The following is an 18,906-nucleotide window of genomic DNA, read 5'->3' on the forward strand; positions in this document are numbered from 1 at the left end:
CTGCTGGGTCTCCCAGCTCTGCATCGGCTGCTCTGGAAGAGACGCTCGCTGATGGGGGAATCTGCTTTGTCACCTCCTGCAGGTACCTGCCGCTGTGGGAAGGGAAGGTGAGTCTGGCATTTGCTGCGCCCATCAGCTGTGGTAGCGGGGCATGGAGCCCAGGGCCAGCCTGGGAGTAAGTGCACGCAGGGATGGATCCAGGGGGGTGCAATGGTGTAGTCCCTCCCCTCCGCCGTCCACTCAATTCCTGCTTCACCCAAAATTTACAACCGGTCATTTCTATTCAGGGCAGCAGTGGGTAAGTCAATTGACTTCATGACTCCTTGTCATCTCCCTGGTTCCTGCTAATCTCTCTCCCTTTTAATGGTCTTGATGCTCCACTATTCAAGCTATCCTTTCTTCAGCAGTTCTGCTCTCCATTAGCCCTTCTCTTCTATCTCGCAGCCCTGTAGACTGTTTCTAGCTCTAGCTGAAAACCGTAACTCAGGTTCAGCAATATTGACTCGGGTGTAGAAACAGCTGACAGTGAAGTATTGGCGGCACTATCAAGACACTCAAGAAGGTTAGATTTCTTTTTACCAGTTTGAAAAAGAGATGTATAGTTAACTGTGCCGACCCCAGGACTAATGACACAACATCTTTTGACTATTGTGACCATTTTTGTCTAGTTTCTTGCATTTCTTAACTTAATATATTAATCTAGCAAATGAGTTCACATCCCAATAAAGTTATACTTGCTTTTGCTTTTATCTTAAAGTTAAAACTAGAGTTCTGCCCCCTTAACATACTAGGAAAGCTTCTAGTTTCTCTTTAACTGGAGAGAAGTAGGTGTTGTATTTGATGTGATGATGATACACCAGCTATCTACACCCCCCCCCCTCTTCAAAGCCCTGGCTCTGTCCAGGACTGTGCCCGTAAACAGCACTTATGAGGGTGTCTTCTGGATCCCCCAGGGATGAGCTGACCTGAGCTCAGTAGAGACATTTCAACTGTACCCTAGGAAGCAGGACCCAGAGGGACAAGAGCCCAAGCACTGGCCCTGCAGATGTTCAAAGCCAGGATGGGGGCACTTTGGGTAGTTTTGATACTGTTCTCATCTCCCATTTGAATCAGATTGTTCCTTCTGCCCTCAAGTCTCTGTCTATACAACTCCCGACCCTTTAGGATCTAACCCCCAGCAGAAACCTCGCCCCTCACATACCAAGCACAAATGGCCCTTTTGGCAACTTAATGTTTCTGGGTGGTTTAAATGATCAGCTACTGCACAGCAATGCACATGTAGACACCTTACTGCGCAGTAACACTGTGTGTGTGGTCTGACTTGGGACTAACATTAGTCCCAAGTCAATTCACACACAGCATTAATGTACTTTAATGCCTGCACATGTAGATGCTGGCCTATTCCTGCTTACTGTGCAGTAACTTGCTGCACAGTAAATTTAAGCTGGCATAAATGCATGTGTAGACACCCCCAGTGGGTGCTTTCCAAAGGGGCTCCGGATAGTGGAAGAAGGCCTGTAGATGCCAGCGCTGTTCTATGAGTGACTTGCACTTGTCCCCTTTGGCTACTAGAGGGCGTAGGAGCTCAATTTTCCAGCCTTGCTGGACCGTGTGTGTGGTGGAGCATAGGGCGTCAGTGGAGAGAGTGACGCCGTGGCCAGTTTCTGCTCCCTGGTACCCGGCATTGATGTGCTGTGGTATCAAGGGGTTCCTGTGTCCTTGCCTCAGGCTTGGAGGCTGCCGCCACCAACATAGCCTGCGCCCTTTAAATAGAAATAAGAGCCAAGGAAATATTATTCTCCGGGCCTGGCTGCACCCCTGTTCCTCTAAAGGGGTGCAGCCTACGAGCAGCATGCAGGCAGATCAGATCCTCCAATACGTCTTCTCATGCCAAATCCATGTTGTAAACAGTCATGCTGCAGGTCTCCAAAAAGACCTGAGGTCAGGTTAAGGTGGTAGATCAGGGGGTTGTTTTCTCTGCCCTGGGTCTCTGAGCCTACTGTTACATCCAGGATATCGCCGAGTCTGCAGTGAGCACCTGGGTGTAGTGCCTCTGCCCACACCCTTCCCTTGGAGCCCAGTCGGAGACGCCAAGCCCCGTAGACCCTGCTGACTCGAGCCCTGGCTCAGGTGCCCCCAGGTCCCCAGTGGAGGGAACAGTCCTTTCCAGGGGCCAGTCAGCACCGTACGAAGCTGGGAGGACCCCTCACTGTCCCAGACATGCATACACACATGGGGATTTTGCAAGCAGTGTGCTCTTCTGCTGGTATCTGCTGGGGGGACTGGTCTGTGCCCCGGGGGGTGACAAGGGCTTGAGCCAGGATTGAATCCCCTTCCCCTCCAGCAGGCATCAGGGGTTGCGGCAAAGGGAGCCAAGCCCAAGGTAGGATGCAGCAGCCCCTCACGGCTTCCCCGAGGGACTAGGGAGGGGGCGGCTTGGATGGGGGAGCTGCAGGACCCGGAGGGAGCCGGCCCCGGGGAAGGCGCATTGCTTGGAGAGATGAGCGCAGCAAGGGTCCCAACCAGGGGGAGGCCCGTCTTTTTGCCAGGCGTGTCACAAAGTTAGCTCCGTGTCCTTCCCAAGTGCCACTCCAGTCCCCTTCCCCGTCTGACCTGCTGCTCCCTGCCCAATCTGCTACTCCGCTTCCTGTTTCCTGCTCTGTGCTCCCGACCTGCTTTACTGCTCTGCTTTCTGCTTCCTGTCCAGTCTGCCATTCTGCTTCTTGCCCCATGTTCTCCACTTGATCTGCCACTCCGCTTTCTGCTCCCTGTCCCATCTGCTACTCTTTCTGCTCCCTGCCTTCTCTGCTGCTCTGCTTTCTGCTTCCTGCCCTGTACTCCCTACCCAAGCTGCTGCTCTTTCTGATCCCTGCTTTCTGCTCCCTACCTGATCTGCTGCTCTGCTTCCCACACTGTACTCCCTACCCAATCTGTTGCTCTTTTTTTTTCCTTGCCCTATCCGCTCCTGTGCTGCCTGCCACCACTTCCCTGATCTGCCATCTGCCTCCCAAAGCTGGCAGCACCCCTCACAGTCCCAGACATGCGTGCACACATGGGGATTTTGCAAGCAGTGTGCTCTTCTATTGGTATCTGGTGGGGTAACATGTTTGTGCCCCAGGGGTGACAAGGGCTTGGGCCAGGATTGAATCCCCTTCCCCTCCAGCAGGCATCACAGGTTGCGGCAAAGGGACACAGGCCACCCCTGGTCCAGGTACTTGTAAAGCTGACTGAATGGGGTTTTTGCGGGCAGGCCCTGAGCAAAACACCCAGAGGCTTTCCTCAGGATCAGGTGACATGTGCACGGTGCTGTACAAATACACCTGACCCTGCCCTGCAGAGCCCAGGATGTAGCACCTGCCTGCTGCACCGTGCACTCCCCGATGCCCTCACTGCTCCCTCTGTCTTGCAGAGCTGCCCAGAGGCCACATCCTACCCCAAACCACGATCTGAGTGAGCAGGCACCTCCAGCATCAGGGCAGCCCATGAGGGACTGTGCTGGGCTCGACGAGGTGGAGAAGGTGCCCAGTCATTGACCTACACGTGCCAGCCAGTGGTCCCCTGGGAGCCCCTCACCTCCTTCATGCAAGTGGTGGAGAGCACCGAATCTGACCTGGTGGGTTGTTGGGGGGTGGGGAAGGGGTTAAACCTTCGCTCCCTGGAGACCCACGATCCCGTCACCAGATGGAAATAGATCCTCTCGGTAGTAACCAGATAACACCAGGCCGAATCTGCCTTCCCAAGCCACGTCCTGGGGTGCCCAGTGTGACTGGGACAGGATTAAGTGATCCATTTATCTGATGCCCCAGGCACTGCACGTGTGCACGCGTGCATGTGTGACAGGATCCAGTGCGAGAGTGCCTCCTTTGGAAAGTTGCTTTGGCATGTCTCTATTCATCGTGATCTCCAGAAAGACACCAAAATCCAGGTCTACAATGCAGCCGACCTCCCCATTCCCCTCTACGGATGTGAAACGTGGGCGTCTTATCCTCATCTCAAGAGCCTGGAGAAGTATCACCAATGATGCCTCCGGAAAATCCTCCAGGTTCAATGGGAAGATCGCTGCACAAACACCAGCATCCTTGCTGAAGCCAGTGTTAGCAGGATGGAGTTGGTGTTCCTCAAGCACCAGCTTCGCTGGACCGGACATTGCGTGTGGATGTCTGACTCTCAACTCCCAAAAGAAGCGCTCTATTTCCAGTTTAGTAGCGGCCTGAGATCTTGCAGCGGCCAGAGGAAATGCGATAGGGACACACTGAAGGCAGACCTCAAGAAAAGAGATGGTGACGTCAAAAGCTGGAAGGAGCTGGCTGCCGACAGACTCCAAAGGCACCGCAACCTCAACCAAGTGGCAGCCCACTTCGAGGGAAAGTGTCTTGCCCTCAAAGCAGAGAAGAGAGAGAGGAGGAAGGAAAAGGAGCGAAATACTGGCCGACAGGATTTGCAACTTCTGTTGCTCAAGAATTGGACTCTTAAGTCACCTCCGGTCTCATCCATGGGCCGGGGCAGAGATTATCCTTGAATGGAAGGATTGTCGCCGCGGCCGGGTATGTCACTGCTGCCCCAGCTGCAGGGATGCGTGTCGGTGCCAGGCCTGCCCCTGCTAGGCTGAGCTCTGTGCTAAAAACAGACCTTGCATTTCTCCCTGCCAGACAAAACCTTTTATCCTGGGACTTAAGGCTAAAACCAGACAACCGATTTAATGCGGCCCCTTGGTTAGCCTAGAAGGTGCAGATCTACCCTGCTTTTTGCTTGACTTCAGGCTAACAAAGCTAACAACACCCATCTGTAACAGTCCAGCAGTTGTTCGCGTCTGAGGCTGGATGCCACGTCAAGCCATTGGACGAAACGGGCCCCCCGATGGGTTCAGACACAGCCCGGCCCCTCTTCCCCGAGGCAGCCATGGAAAGGAGGCAACAGACCCATCCCAGGAGCCGCACACGGGTACCCATGGCTGTGGACATATGAACAGGCATGAATGAAAGGGACCTGTGTGCAGCCCCTAGTGTCAGTCTCATGGCAGCCTAGATCTGGAAGGGGCCTGAAGAGGCATCGAGTCCAGCTCCCATGCAAGCGCCACGGATGTATGTGACCACGGAGCAGCACCCCCACAACACCTACCTTCGGGCCCCTGGTTTGCTGGTTGGCGCCAGTGTTTTACACCCACAATCCCCTGCCCTCTCAGCAGCCCAGCCCACCTGGCCTGGGGTCTGGTGGCTTCACTTGCCCCCAGGCACCCCAGAGGCTGCCAGGACCTAGGTGAGACCAACCCTATCGGGATAATGACCAGGACAGGGCTCCCTGCAGGTCACTTCTAGCCTGCATGTCTTCCACGAGCTCCTGCCCCCACAGCCATGCCGTAGACCCCAAGCCTGGATGCAAGATGGTAAAGTCCCTCACCACCTCTGGGAGGGGGATGGAGACAGTGATGCCCTTCCCTCGTGGCTGCCATGGCGGGGGCAGGAGCCCTGCAGCAGGTGGCAGACGGGGCAGGTGGCCGATTTCTCTTTGTGAGGGTGATGCTCTTCCTCCATGGTGGCCACATCACTTTCTGCTGGCATGCCCAGCAATGGAGATTTCTGGTGCCAGTGGTTCTGCATGCTGGGGGGAGGCGAAACCAGAGAGCAGCAGGGAGGAGGAGATGACAGGGAGTGGGCACGCAAAGCTGGAGACTAGCAGGAGCTTGAGGGAGTCACAGCCAGATGCACAACCTCATCACTGCCCTGTGCTTTCTGCAGCTAGGGCAGGAAAGTCCCTTTCAGGCCCAAATTCTCCAAACACCTCCTGCTAATGGAGAAGAGGCAGAGAGAATTGCTGCTGATGTGCAGACACCCTGACAAAGACATGATGGGGAGAGAGCTGGTGGCTACTGCCCGTCTGTTTGGTTGGCCTGGCCTGGCAGTGCCAAAAGACCCGGGAAGCTGCACTGCTGCTCCGTATTGAGGGCAAGAGCCTGAATCAGAGCATTTAAAATAAGTCTCCCTTGGACGAAAAGAAATCAGGCGTTGAAGAGCTCGTGTCAGGTCAAGGTGTTTTTCACCATGGGTGGAAGCAGGGGCTGGTTTGATTTTGTCTCTGCTTCCTGACTTCTGAGCAGAGGACTGCTGCCAATAACCTGGCTCCCATCCTAGCTGAAGGGACCTTCTCTGGCTGATTTTTCCCAGAGAAGCAGCAAAGTGGGGAATCCTACCTAAGTATTCACGGGGTGAGACTCCAGGCAGGCTCCTTGGAGGTCCCCAGGCTCCCTGCCCTGGTAAGGAGGCGTTTAAGGTCAATGCTCCTCTTCACATGTAGCTGCATGTCACAGGCAGCTATAATGTGGTCCTGTGAGCAAACGCACCGTGGAGTGGGACCGTGCTAGCTGCAGGTAGTGCGGTGCAGGGAGTGCGAGCCTGACCCAGGGACACAGCTCTCGGGAGGAGAAAGCAAAGGGGCGGTAAAGCCAGCAGCCAGCTGTGCACAGGACCCCTGCCCCCATGCAGAGCCCACCTCCTGTCATCACCTCTGCCCACATCTGGCTCCAATCAGCTCCTGTAGTGCAGACCCAGTCTATCAAACACTGCACTCCCCTCCTGGGCACCCGGCCGTGCCGGCCAGCCACAGGCCTCCCAGCACCTCCCTCTATTCCCAGGACATCACAAGGCCTGCTGCTTTTGTAGTCAGGAGCCCTCGGCTCGGATGCACGCAGGGCAGCAGCTGTTCCCTCAGTGTAGAAATGGAGAGGGCCAAACTAGACAGGGGCATTTCCCCAAGTTCCTCTGACATAATGGAGGGCAGAGTCTGGCCCCATGTCCTTGACCCCATTGGGAACATGTGAGGCCAGGCTTCTCCAGGGTCATTGAGTCCAAGCCCCTGCCCTGATGCTTTAAAATCAACCTGCCCTGGACAGTTGCCCAGACACTGCTTCACCTGCGGCAGGTTCGGGTGCGATGTCTTGTGTCATGTCAGGGTTGATGGTAGTTTTATTAAGAGGTTAGATTGGTAGGGGATGGTTTGGACAGAAGTGATCCTGCCTCAGGCAGGGGGTTAGACTAGACGTGAACTCTGGAGATCCCTTCCAGCCCAATTTTTCTCTGATTTCTGTGATTTTTTTTTCCCTGTCTTGTATGGCAAGCTGGTGGGAGCACGAGAGAGCAGGCAGTTCCCCAAAGCAAGAGCAGAGGTGGGAGGAAAGAGTGTTCAAATACCCTATTTACTAGTATCCCCGTTTACTAGTATCCCCCATGCACCTTTTTCCTAAAAATCAGCCCTCCAAAATTGCGGTGCGTGTCTTAAGAGGGGAATCTGGTTTTCTCCACCAGAATAGAAGCATGGAGACACTGCGTTGAAGAATGGCTGCCCCTTGGTCTCTCGACCAGCAAGAAGGAGGGCAGAGACCAGTGTTAATCCTTTCACAGCCACTCTCATTTGAAAGAAGCCGAGGTGGAAAGAGAAGCTGGTAGCTGTTTTGCAACACAGGCTGTCCATGAAAAAGCCAGGTCTGGGCCATGGCTTTAGAAGCATCTTTTTTTGTCTACATCCTGCCTTCCAAAAAACAAGGCACACGTGACTTTTTGGGCACATGTGGTATGTGAGCAATTATGGCAGCTGCATTAGCTTGACTTCAAATGTCCTCTGCTTCATGCAGGATCAGGGTATAAGATGTCACTTGGCTAAGGGCAGTCATATTAAAGTTGGGGATTTTAGCACAAAATTCCCAGGGATGTTTCTACCAAGCCAGCAGCATCAGTGTAAATTCTTCACTAAAAGCCCCTGGCCTGCACATGTGGTCTAGAAACCGCGTAAAAGGAACCATTTTTTTTTCCAAGGGTTTTTTGCTGTTTCAGGGCTGACTGGCTGAGCAAACCTCGACCTGGTTGGCATTTGAGTTCCTGCTTAGCCTTTTCTTCAAATTTAATAAAAGAATAGTGAAGGGAAAGCTGCCCAAGATGCCAACGTCACCCGGCGTGTTTGCACAGAGCTGCAAAGGAAGAGCCGCGGGGTTTCAATTCCTTTTAGTGAAGCGTGCATTAGTATGTACACAGCTCCCTACTGCCACGGGAACCCAAACGGTTCCGCTTTATGTCAGCCCCTGGGCAACAGGAAGCAGAACTGGCCCGGGAAAAGACATTGAACTGACCTACTGGGACGCAGCGCCCACGCTGGCAGGCAAAGAAGAGGCAGACGCGGAGATGCCAGTCCTAGCAGTGTCACCACAAGCTTTGTGATGTTGCTCGTGTGTGTTGGAGGGGGGCGAAACATTTTTGAAAGCCCTGAAAAAGTCATGTTATTATGCCAGCAGCTCGCCTCTCTTTTTAAAACATTAAGTCCTAACCCTGTTGGCTGCAGATGAAAACCAGGAAACTGGATCCTTGATGTCTCTCGCACCGAAGGCTTTTAAAAAGAGCTCTGCCTTTCTCATGCTTTTTTCCTCCCCACTCCCTGAAATCTTATGAGTTTTAAGCTGCTCTCACAGCTTTTGGCTTCAGATCAGGGGCTCGCCGCGATGCAGAGACCTGCAGATTTTTTCAGAGTTCACATGACGATGCTATTCATAGCAAACTAAGAGCTGGGGTTTTTAGGCTGGGGTCCTGACTTGGAAAGCGTCACAGGAGAAGCAAATGGTGGTGGGAATAATGAAACCTTGAACCTTCAGATTGAGACACGCTCCAAAGGGCACTCCGGGCTGCTCCGCACACCCTGTGTACAAAGTCTCCCACCGCCTGGGTTTGTTACCTCATTGTTTTATAGTGCTGCACCAACCGATGCCCACGTGAGGCCAGGGCTGAGTCATTCCCATTATCTGGAGTGAAATTAAATCCTGCCATAACTGGTTTTCTTTCATTAACTTTTGAAGCACTTAAGAGCGCAGGATCCCTCCCTTGCATTCAGCCCGCTCTCTTCTCAAGCAGGGCCAGAGAGCCGGGGATGAATTCATTAGGCTGATTTGCCTGGTGCGTAGGGAGAGGAGAGGGGAAGATGAGGTGTGAGGCTGAACAGAAATGAATCAGCAAAAGGCAGTCTCCAAGCATGGCTGACGGCTCCTGTCTCGGACAAAATGATCGCGCCTGCTTTGATCTTTTCCGTTACATTTGGGACCATAAATCCAAGATTAATGGCTACAGATCTTCCATATTTCAGGCTTCACAGTCATTTGAGATGATGAGCCCGGCATTCATTACACACGGCATGGGAGAGACGTCGCTCGTCACCTGGGTCTAGGGTCCCGTGGCAGATTTTGTCCACCCCAGAGCTGCTCAGACAGAGCTCAGGGGTGCAGACAGCTGAAAGCGTCTGGCTCACCGAGACCTGCGTTCAGGATTCAGGCCTTCCCCTGCCAGGATGAATGCCAGTATCCTTGCTATAGCTGATGGTGATAGCAACAGCAATTGCTGTGGCAGATCAGATACTCCAGGGCAAGGGAACCTGGCTTTTCATTGCCTTGCGGTGTTATTTATATGAATACAAAATGCTCCCACCGGTGATTGAGAATGGAGATTTCAGAGCCAGTAGCATGGTGCATCCGTGAGAATGACAGCAGGCTTCCCAGACAAACATATACCCCTGGATAATTTACATCTGCTTTGCATACCAGTGGACATGGCACCAAGGCTGGTCACAGACAGACGGGCAGCTAGCCTGGGGTGGCTATATATACTAGGTAGCTACTACCCCATCTCACCCATAGTCAGCAGGGGAGCAGATTTGCCTTCAGCAAATAGTTACCCTTGGATGGATGCAGACAAATGACACTAAATCCAGGGTCACTTTCAGCAGTGGGTTTTTATTCCTCCAGGGGTAATTCTGTACTGAACTGGCTGACCTTATCCCAGGTTCGGGGTTTGGGTTGTTTGTCTGCTGCTGTCCTTACACCTGTAATGTGTGAACGTGGCATCTGGCCAGGGTGAGGCAGTAGAAAAAATATAGCCTAGAGAGATGGGTGAACAGCTAAGTGCTGTGCATTAGATTAATTGGGGAAAGCAACAGAAGAGGAAAGGACAAATGCAAAGCCTCTGTGAGAGAAGAGAGCACGGTGTGCTTGCTCTCTCGGTACCAAGCTGCTTTGGAAAGAGCGCCAGCTCTCCCCTTCCAACTGGTAGGAATGGAAAGACACCGTTACATCACTGCCTTCGGAGCCAGGTTGCTTTCTGTTGCTTGGGGTCTCAACTACAAACTCAGAGAAGCTGAGGTACCAACCCCAATATCAGAAAATGATGTGACCCTTTCCATTTTACTATATCCACCCACTTTCCTCTCCCCGTTATCCTATATGCAAATTCCCCCCCTACTCCCATAGTCACCCCCCCTGTTGCTGGCTGTGTTATCTAGCTGCAAACCAGGTGTGCTACGTGTGGCTACTCCAATCTAGCAAGAGCAACAAGGATCCCACGTGAATGACCTGATGGGTGTGTGGCCCACCACTGCTCCCTGATGGCTAGAAACAGACAGTTCAATGGTGTCTCATAGGCCCCATACTGTTAACAAGGGAAAAAGATTCTCCTTAGCTCCAGGGCCAGGTGAATAGTTAGAGGACGAAGATTTGATTTCTGTCCTTACGGCTGTAGTGAGAGTTCAGGTGACCAGGCTGGACAGCACAGTGACAACTGCTAAGCCCTAGGCCAGTGCTTCTCAACTCTTTTAGACTCAAGGTTACCCCGTAGACACAAGCCTCCCCTCCCCCTGGAAAATGCCAGCTCTGAGCTTTCACCCAGTTTTTGGCCTTGAAAAAATAACAGAGCAATTCTTCTGTTGGAAAGAACTCAGACAGCCCATAGCAGGGCAAATGGGTTTGATATTTGGGATTCCTGTTGGAAGTATCTGGGTTTATCGGGTAAATTGTGTATAGGCTTTTGCACCTGGCAGCATCCTCAAAAGGCTCTCATGGCACCCCAATGCACTGCAACCCCCCGTTGGGAATCATTGCCTTGGCCAGGGGTATTGCTGTGGGGATGGATCAGGGCCAGGCCGTTGCCACACAGTTGGATCAGGGCTGTCGCACTATTTCCATAATAAAGAATGAGAGAAGGGAGGTGCAGGGAGCACAGCATTCACTGTGTTTTATAGGTTCCCTGGGAAATGGTCTGGAACGCTTTAGAAACCCTTAGATTACTTTATCTTAGTGGCTCAAGCATCAACACTGATTAACTCACCTGGCTCCCAGCCCTGCAGAGTTTATTTGTAATTGGAATATTTGAATGAACCATGACTTCCTGAATCCCTCTGCCATGTTTGCGGCCGCTGCCCTTGAAGCCGGACGAAGATCACACCCTTGTTTATCGTAGTTTTGTAGCATAAATCCTTCTGCTACTTCCTGCACTCAGGAGCTGAGATGCAGGCACCCCAAACTGCTAGCAGCACCCTGAAAAGGATGTCATGGCTCTTTTTGATTCTTTGCTGGTTCTCCAAAGCACAATATTCCCCGCGGTGGCAACTCCTTCCCCAGCTTTGGAAATTTGAGAGGTACCTGGTCCAGGGCAAGTGATGAGCCAGCTCCTGATTCTCCACTTAGTTCCACTAGTTTTATGCCTGTGTTACCCCTTGAACTGTACTGGAATGACTCTGATTTATGCTGGGTGAGTCTGTCTGTGTCCTTCCCTAAGAAGGATGTAGAAAGGACACAGAGGAATTGTAATAATCAGTGGTCACAGCAAACTTTCTGGCTGTCAACCTCCACGCACCGTGATCACAAGGATGTTTATGGTTGCTAACAGGCATCAAATGGGGTCTTGTACTCCATTAATACAGGTGGAAAAGGAGAATCTCTCCTGATCCTTCACAGGAGGATGAAGACAGGCATGGGAAGTCCATCAAATGGAGCAGACTGCAACTAAAAACATCCTCATCAGATGGGGAAGTACATAGATGTTTGAGGCAAAAAAACCCAGAACACCAAGTCAGAACTGGAAGAGAGAGCGACCAAATCTAGCACGGCAAGGCTGGGCCTGGGTCTCCATCTCATTTTCACACAGTTTCTTTCACAGTCATGTTGAAAGGTCTCCATTTGGCTCCCATAAAGAAGCAAAACAGGTTTGAAACCCTCCACTTGTTACTGGAACAGCCTTCTTATTTTGTAGCCAGTCCTAGTTTGGGCTGCATTCTAGCTTTTGACAAGATTAATTTGATGACAGAATAGTTAATCCCCTCATGTAGAAGAATAAAGAATAAATTGTCCCGAAGCCGGAAATCCTCTGATAGCTGGCACAACACGATGTATAAATGACTAAGTTAGTGTTTCCTGTCCTTTTTTCCTATATCATTTTATTGCAAGCCTCGCTACATCCAAGGTTGTTGTTAAAGCTTTAGCTCCTGGAGTCCTGTGATTGCATGAGGATTGCAGATTTCCTGGAAATATATTTCCAGCCCTCATGACCTTGAAAACATGAAGGCTGTCATAACAACCCCAAAGGTGCCATTTTAATAGACTCAGAGAGAAGAAGGGCCAGAAGGGACCTCCATAGGTCATCTAGTCCAACCCCCTCCTTGAGGGAGGATCATCCCTATCCAAACCATCCCATAGAAATCTAGCATCTAAACTCAAGGCTGACGGGCTGGGCAGCAGGTCTGCAGAAAAGGACCTGGGGGGGACAGGGGACAAGGAGCTGAACAGGAGCCAGCAGTGTGCCCTTGGTGCCAAGAAGGCTGCTGGCATCTGGGGCTGCATTGGCAGGAGTGTTTCCAGCAGATGGGGGGCAGTGATTGTTCCCCTCTATTCGGCACTGGGGAGGCCACATCTGGAGTCCTGTGTCCAGTTTTGGGTGCTGCACTATAGCTGTGGAGTACGGGAGCTCATCCAGTGCAACTCCCTGCTCAAAGCAGGACCATCGCCAGCTGTCATAACCCAGGCAAGGTTTTGTCTACTCAGGTCTTCAAAACCTCTGAGCATGGAGATCCCACCACCTCTCTGGGCAGTCTGCGTCCACTACAGAAAGGATGTGGACCCATGGGAGAGAGTCCAGTGGAGGGCAATGAAATGGTTCGAGGGCTGGGGGACGGGATTGGTGAGGAGAGGCGGAGAGAACTGGGCTGATTTGGTCTGGAGAAGAGAAGACCGAGGCGGGATTTCATAACAACCTTCAGCTCCATGAAGGGTGGTTTCAAAAAGCATGGAGCCGGGCTGGTCTCAGTGGGGGCAGATGACAGGACAAGGGGTAATGGGCTCCAGCTGCAGCGAGGGAAGTTGAGGTTGGATATTGGGAAGGATGTTCTCACTGGGACGGCGGGGAAGCACTGGAGCAGGCGACCCAGAGAGGTGGTGCAGTCTCCATCCTTGGAGGTGTTTAAGCCCCAGCCTTACAAAGCCTTGGCTGGGGTGATGCAGCTGAGGCTGGTGCTGCTTGGAGCAGGGGTTGGGCTGGACGTGACCTCCCCTCCATCCCTCCTGCGACTCTAACACGCTGGCTGCGGAACAGTTTGGAGCCCCTGTGAGATCTCGGCGGGTGACAGGCAGGTCCCCGGCCCGGGAGTGCCCGCGGGGCTGCCCGGGGCCAGGGCAGGGCTGACTCCTGCGCCCCGGCTTCTCGTCCGCTGCAGCCCCCACCCACGATGCTGCGGGGCTGCGGCTGAACCCCTCCCGCGTGGATTCGGATGCCAGATGTGTATGGGCCGGTTGGGCGGGGGTCGCCCTAGATGACCTCGAGCGGTGCCGTCTGCCCCGGCTTCTCGCAGTCTATGAACATGACACGTGTGGGGGTGCTGTCGTGTTTGCAAGCCCGTGGCTGGGAATGTGCGGCCAGGAAAGCTGCAGTCCTCACGCAATCACAGGACTAATGCTTTCACCGCCCCCTGGACGTGGCATCCTCTCAGCGGCCGGGCGAGGCAGCCGGGTGGAAAAGAGGAGCTGTGTCTTTAAGAACCGGCCCTTTTCCGAGCGAACAGGTGAGAGCCGAGCTGATACACAACGTTCGGAGCGGAATGGAGCGGCGGCCAATGGGGAGGCGGGCGGCGCGGGGCGGGCCAATGGGCGCGCGGCGCGGGGGAGGGGGCGGGGCCTGGCTGCTGTGCCCCGACGGGGCCGGGGTGCGGGCGCGGCGGGCCGGAGCTGCCATGGGGCGGCGGGGGGCCCGGCGGGCGGCCCCGCACGGGGAGGACTTCTCCTTCGTCAGCCCCGTGGTCAAGTACCTGCTCTTCTTCTTCAACATGCTCTTCTGGGTGAGCCGGGCTGGGCCGGGCCGGGTGGGGGGCGTCCGCCCGCGTGTCTGTCTGCCCCTCGGGGGCTGGGGCTCGCCCTGCATGCCGCCTGCCCGCGCGCTCCCCTCGGGCACCTGTTGCCAGGGGAGCGGGGTTGTTTCCCCCCCTCCAGGAGCCGGTGGGTGCTGGGGGGGGGTCTGCCCCACTGGGGAGATGTCGCCCCCCCCAGTGCTGTCTGCTTCCCGCGCTTTCCTGCGTCTGGGTGGGTGGCTCGGCTCCCTGCTTGCGCGTCCTGACGTTGGCGATGCGCGTGCTTCCATCTCAGCCTGGATTTTGCTTTGCTTCTAACCTGCATTGGGTCTGGGGTCAGCAGGGCTCGTGCCGCGCACCCGAGTGACCGAGAAAACGCGTGCAGGAGGTGCTGTGGGCGCAGCGCCGTGCCTCGCTTCAGTGCGGGGTCTCAGAATAACACCTGGAAGGGAGGTGCTGCTGTCTCCAACCTTGGAGGTGTTGAAGACCTGGGTAGACACAGCTTTGGTGGGGCAATGTAGTTGGGGGCTGGTCCTGCAGGGGTTGGACTAGATGTGACTCCCATGGTCTCTTCCAACCCTCGTTTTCTACGATATACGAGTCTACATAAAACACGTCCCAGCAGTGCTAGTTTAACGCGCTGAAAAGACTGGGAGAGCAGTGGGAAATCCCGATGGTGCAATCATAAATGTAGTTGCGTCGGTGTAAGCGGGAAGTCTCGTGTCATGTACAAACGCCCTCGGGCCGTTCCCCAGTCAGTCCGCCGTCTCCTTCTGTGGGGCCGTAGCAAACGCGGCAGTCTGGCCATGGTGCGAGCGCAGCTGGGACTCGGGAACAACAAACAGCGCTCTGTCTAAAGGGTTTGCTGCATCTTTGTGGAGGTTCAGACTTGGGTTTTGATTCCAGTGAAAAGAGAGGCACAAAGAAAGGAAGGAAATGGCTGTTGCATTTAGTAGCTGGAAGGACTCGTATGAACCTCGTGAAGGATGCGTCAGTGTTAAGGGTAGAGGATGTCCTTTGTGGGTGAATGAGCCTCGGCACCTCTTTTTCCTGGGTTATCTAAGCCGTGCTGCATCCCTTGAGACTGCAGGTGGGGTGGGCAGTCAGCAGTGACCTGCTGCACTTGTCTGAGCTGTGGATGTCTTTAGAGTTAAAAATAAATTAAGAAAAACCCTGTCCTTCCCACCCCAGACCTGTTCCTGTTCAGGGACAGCTGCTTAGGAGTCGCTTTCCGTGTTGGCGATCATGCTGCGTGTGTTTACTCAGGACAGCTTAGATTACAGGAAAAAATTGCAGGTTTTCTCCCCTGCTATCATCCCCTTCTTGCAGTGACAAGGCCGCTCTGTCTGCACTGAGTGTCCCCGTTTCCTTTGCACACAGACAGCTTCCTCTTGTTTTTGAGGCTGGCAGGAGAGACAGAGACCCGTTATTGTGGAAGGAAGAAGTGGTCGTCCAAACCAGCATGATCCTCGAGCCCGCTCCTTCCTCTTAACCGAACTGGTTCCCCATCTCAGGCGCCTGTTTAACGTGGGGCTGACTCTGCTGGGAGTGAGGCTGAGATCTGTGGCGGTGGAGGTGGCCAACGGCCTCGCTGAGACCCACCCCACAGGCACGGTCATGGGGCTGGGCGGGCAGTCCATCGTGCCAGGGGAACTTGATGCTTCGGCCTGTCCTTCTAGGCTTCTCAGCCTTTTGAGAGTCAAACACCCATGGCTAGACTGAAATTACCCCTTGGAAAACTTAGTTTTCACATGATTTCTGACTACAGAGCAATAATAGAGCAATTTTTCTGACTCAAAGAGCTCAGGGTGCTTTTGACACTCTGGATTCCTACAGGAAACCTCGGGGTCTGTCCTGTGAATCGTGTTTGCACGCCTAACTGTGCTAGCATTGCAGGGCACCCCTGAAAGGATCTCAAGGCACCGCAGGGTGGCCCACCCCTCTGGTTGAGAATCGCTGTTGTAGGCTCTTTGTAGACGAGCTCACTGGCATCAGTGCTGCTTCACCGTGGAGTGCTTTCGCTAGGTGATCAGACAGCAAAATGTCCCAGGAGGGATCTAGGGGCAGCAGGCAGGCAGATCTTCCTACCTGGCTTGACTGCCAAATGGTCCCCCTGTGTCTGTGCCGCCCCCTCCCCACCCCTCCAAACTCCCAGCGAACTTGTGACTCTCCTCTCTCTGCCCAGTGTGTGCCTGGGCATGGGGAGGGCTTCTCTTGAGTTATTCTTAGCACAGCTCGCCAGAGTCTCAGCTTGCCGAAGGGAAAAGAGCAGCTGTGATTAAGTTGTGGCTGGAAGCAGCAAAGCTCTGGAGAAGCAGAGAGGTTCCCGTCTCTGCGGACAGCTCTGCGCAGAGCTCTCACAGCGCATGCAGATGCAGGTGTGCCGGGATGCAGGTGACTCTGCCTGCTGCCAGTATGGGAACGGGGAGGCTTGCTGCCATCCACCTGGGTCCTCTCGCCCCCTGACGAGGGAGAGGTGCTGGGAAACCCTCGTCTCCACTGACAGCACTGGTCAGAAAGTGGCTCTGGGGTGGGCCTTGCTCACTGGAAATCAGGCTGAGACCCCCTTCTCCCCTCCTCTACCAAAGCAATTGCTGGTAACTGGGAAAACTGGAGTAAACTGGCTTTTACTTGCTCCCTGCAGTTAGCTGCTGTCCCTACTCCTCCAAAAGGGACCTCGCTGGGGTTGTTTATCCCAGTAAAATGCTGAGAAGAAGCAGCCCAAAACGCAGTGGTTGCAGTGGTTGGTCTGGGTGTGATTGAACGCGGTGTCTCTCATTGTGACAGTGACATTGAACCTGTGTAGAACAGGAACAAAGATGGGATGGGAACCGTGGCCTTGTTGTCCGCCTGGCATGCAGGGACTCCTCGCCCAGAGCGTCCAGGGAGCCGCTCTGGGGTCTCCTCGAGCCCTCTGCAGAGCTGTAGTCCTTGCTGTGGTCTGGTCTGGCCTGTACTGGCCCCTTCTGTGACTGACCCTGGTGGAAGGGATCCACACCACCCAAAAGAATTGGGGTGCTTCACCTCTTTGCATTCCCTCCTGCCCCGCTTGGACTGCTCCCCTCTGCTTGGGACCTCCCAGGACCCCATTCCTGGGCCCTGTGCTCTTTAGGTCATGATCTAGCAGTTGGAGTTTGGGGGGCTTGTGAGGCAGGAGGTGGAGGGGGCTATCATGGGGCTCCGCTGCTTTGATCCTGCCCCTCCTCTGCCCCAGGGAGGGTTTGTGGCAATCCTCTTTCACTGACTGCAGTGAAAAGGCTAGCTAAGCTTGTACCAGTGACCCCCAAACACACCAAGCTGCTTTGGCAATGGGTTAGGCATCTAGACGGCTGTGGCCAGCACAGCTCTCATAGATTTCATAGACATTTGGGCTGGAAGGGACCCCGGAGGATCATTGAGTCCAGCCCCTTGCCCCAGGGGCAGGAAGTCAGCAGGGGTCATAGGATCCCAGGAAGATGAGCATCCAAATGTGTCTTGAAGGTGTTCAAAGTGGGTGCTTGAACCACCTTCGGTGGCAAGCTATTCCAGACCTTGGGGGCTTAGACAGTAAAGAAGTTCTCCCTTATGTCCAGCCTGAATCAGTCATGGAGGAGTTTGTGACCGTTCGACCTTGTCATCCCTTGGGGCACTCTGGTGAACAGGCGTGCCCCCAGATCCTGGTGAACACCCCTGATAAACTTATAGTTGTCCACCAGATCGCCCCTGAGCCTGCACTTTTCCAGGCTGAAGAGTCCCAGGGCTCTCAGCCTCTCATCATACGGTCTGTTTTCTTAACCTCTGATCGTGCGCGTGGCTCTTCTCTGCACTCTCTCAAACTTCTCCATGTCCTTTTTGAATTGTGGAGCCCAAAACTGGACGCAGTACTCCAGCTGCGGCCTCACTAAGGCCGAGTACAGGGGGAGAATGACGTCCTGGGATTTGCTTGAGAAGCATCTATGGATGCAAGCCAGAGTTTTGCTCACTTTACTAGCCACAGCATTACACTGAAGGCTCGTGTTCGTCTTGTGGTCCATCATGACCCCCAAGTCCCTTTCGTCCATAGTGCTAACCAGCGTAGCACTGCCGAGCCTATAAGGATGCTGCAGGTTTTTCCTCCCAAGGTGGAGAACATTGCATTTTTCAGTGTTGAACACCATCAGATTCTCATCCTCCCATTTCCTGAGCCTGTCCAGGGCAGCCTGGATCGCCCCCCTGTCTTCTGGTGTGGATGCTTTACCCCAGAGTTTGGTGTCATCAGCGAACTTGGCCAGTCTGCTTCTGGCACCAATGTCCACATCATTAATGAAGATGTTAAATAATACAGGTCCAAGTACAGAGCCTTGGGGGACTCCACTGGTCCCCGCACACCACGACGATTGGCTCCCATCGTCACCACACTGTGTGTCCTGCCGCAGAGCCAATTCCCCAGTCAGTGGATCGTGGTGTAGTCGAGGCCGCAGTTAGCTAGTTTAACCAAGAGGTGATCATGGGATACGAGATCAAAGGCTTTTTTGAAGCCAAGATATACAGCATCAATCTCTTCCCCCTTGTCCAGGTAATAGGTCACCTGGTCGTAAAAGGAAATGACATTAGTCAAGCAAGACCTGCCCGCAACAAACTCATGCTGGGTATCCCTCAGGATATTGCCGTCAGCTAGTCTGTTAAGGATGGCCTCTTTGATAATCTTTCCAATCTCTGCCAGTTCATGCCGTGGCTTTTTCCATGCTTCCATCTAGCAAAACTTTTAAGCAGGGACAAAGCCCCCTAAATCCTTTCCCTGCTCACTGCCTTGCT

General features: G+C 53.9%; 1 protein-coding gene across 1 annotated transcript in view; it reads left to right on the forward strand.

Moving 5' to 3' along the window:
* Window positions 1-13,981: 13,981 nt before the first annotated feature.
* TSPAN33 (tetraspanin 33) overlaps window positions 13,982-18,906 on the forward strand; it is a 34,512-nt gene continuing 29,587 nt past the window's right edge. Inside the window, exon 1 of the mRNA XM_059725706.1 lies at window positions 13,982-14,124. Within this exon, the coding sequence (XP_059581689.1) occupies window positions 14,020-14,124 (105 nt within the window). The 5' untranslated portion in view covers window positions 13,982-14,019. The remainder of the gene's footprint in view (window positions 14,125-18,906) is intronic.

This window comes from Alligator mississippiensis, chromosome 4 (genome assembly GCF_030867095.1).
Source record: "Alligator mississippiensis isolate rAllMis1 chromosome 4, rAllMis1, whole genome shotgun sequence".
Lineage (NCBI taxonomy): Eukaryota > Metazoa > Chordata > Crocodylia > Alligatoridae > Alligator > Alligator mississippiensis.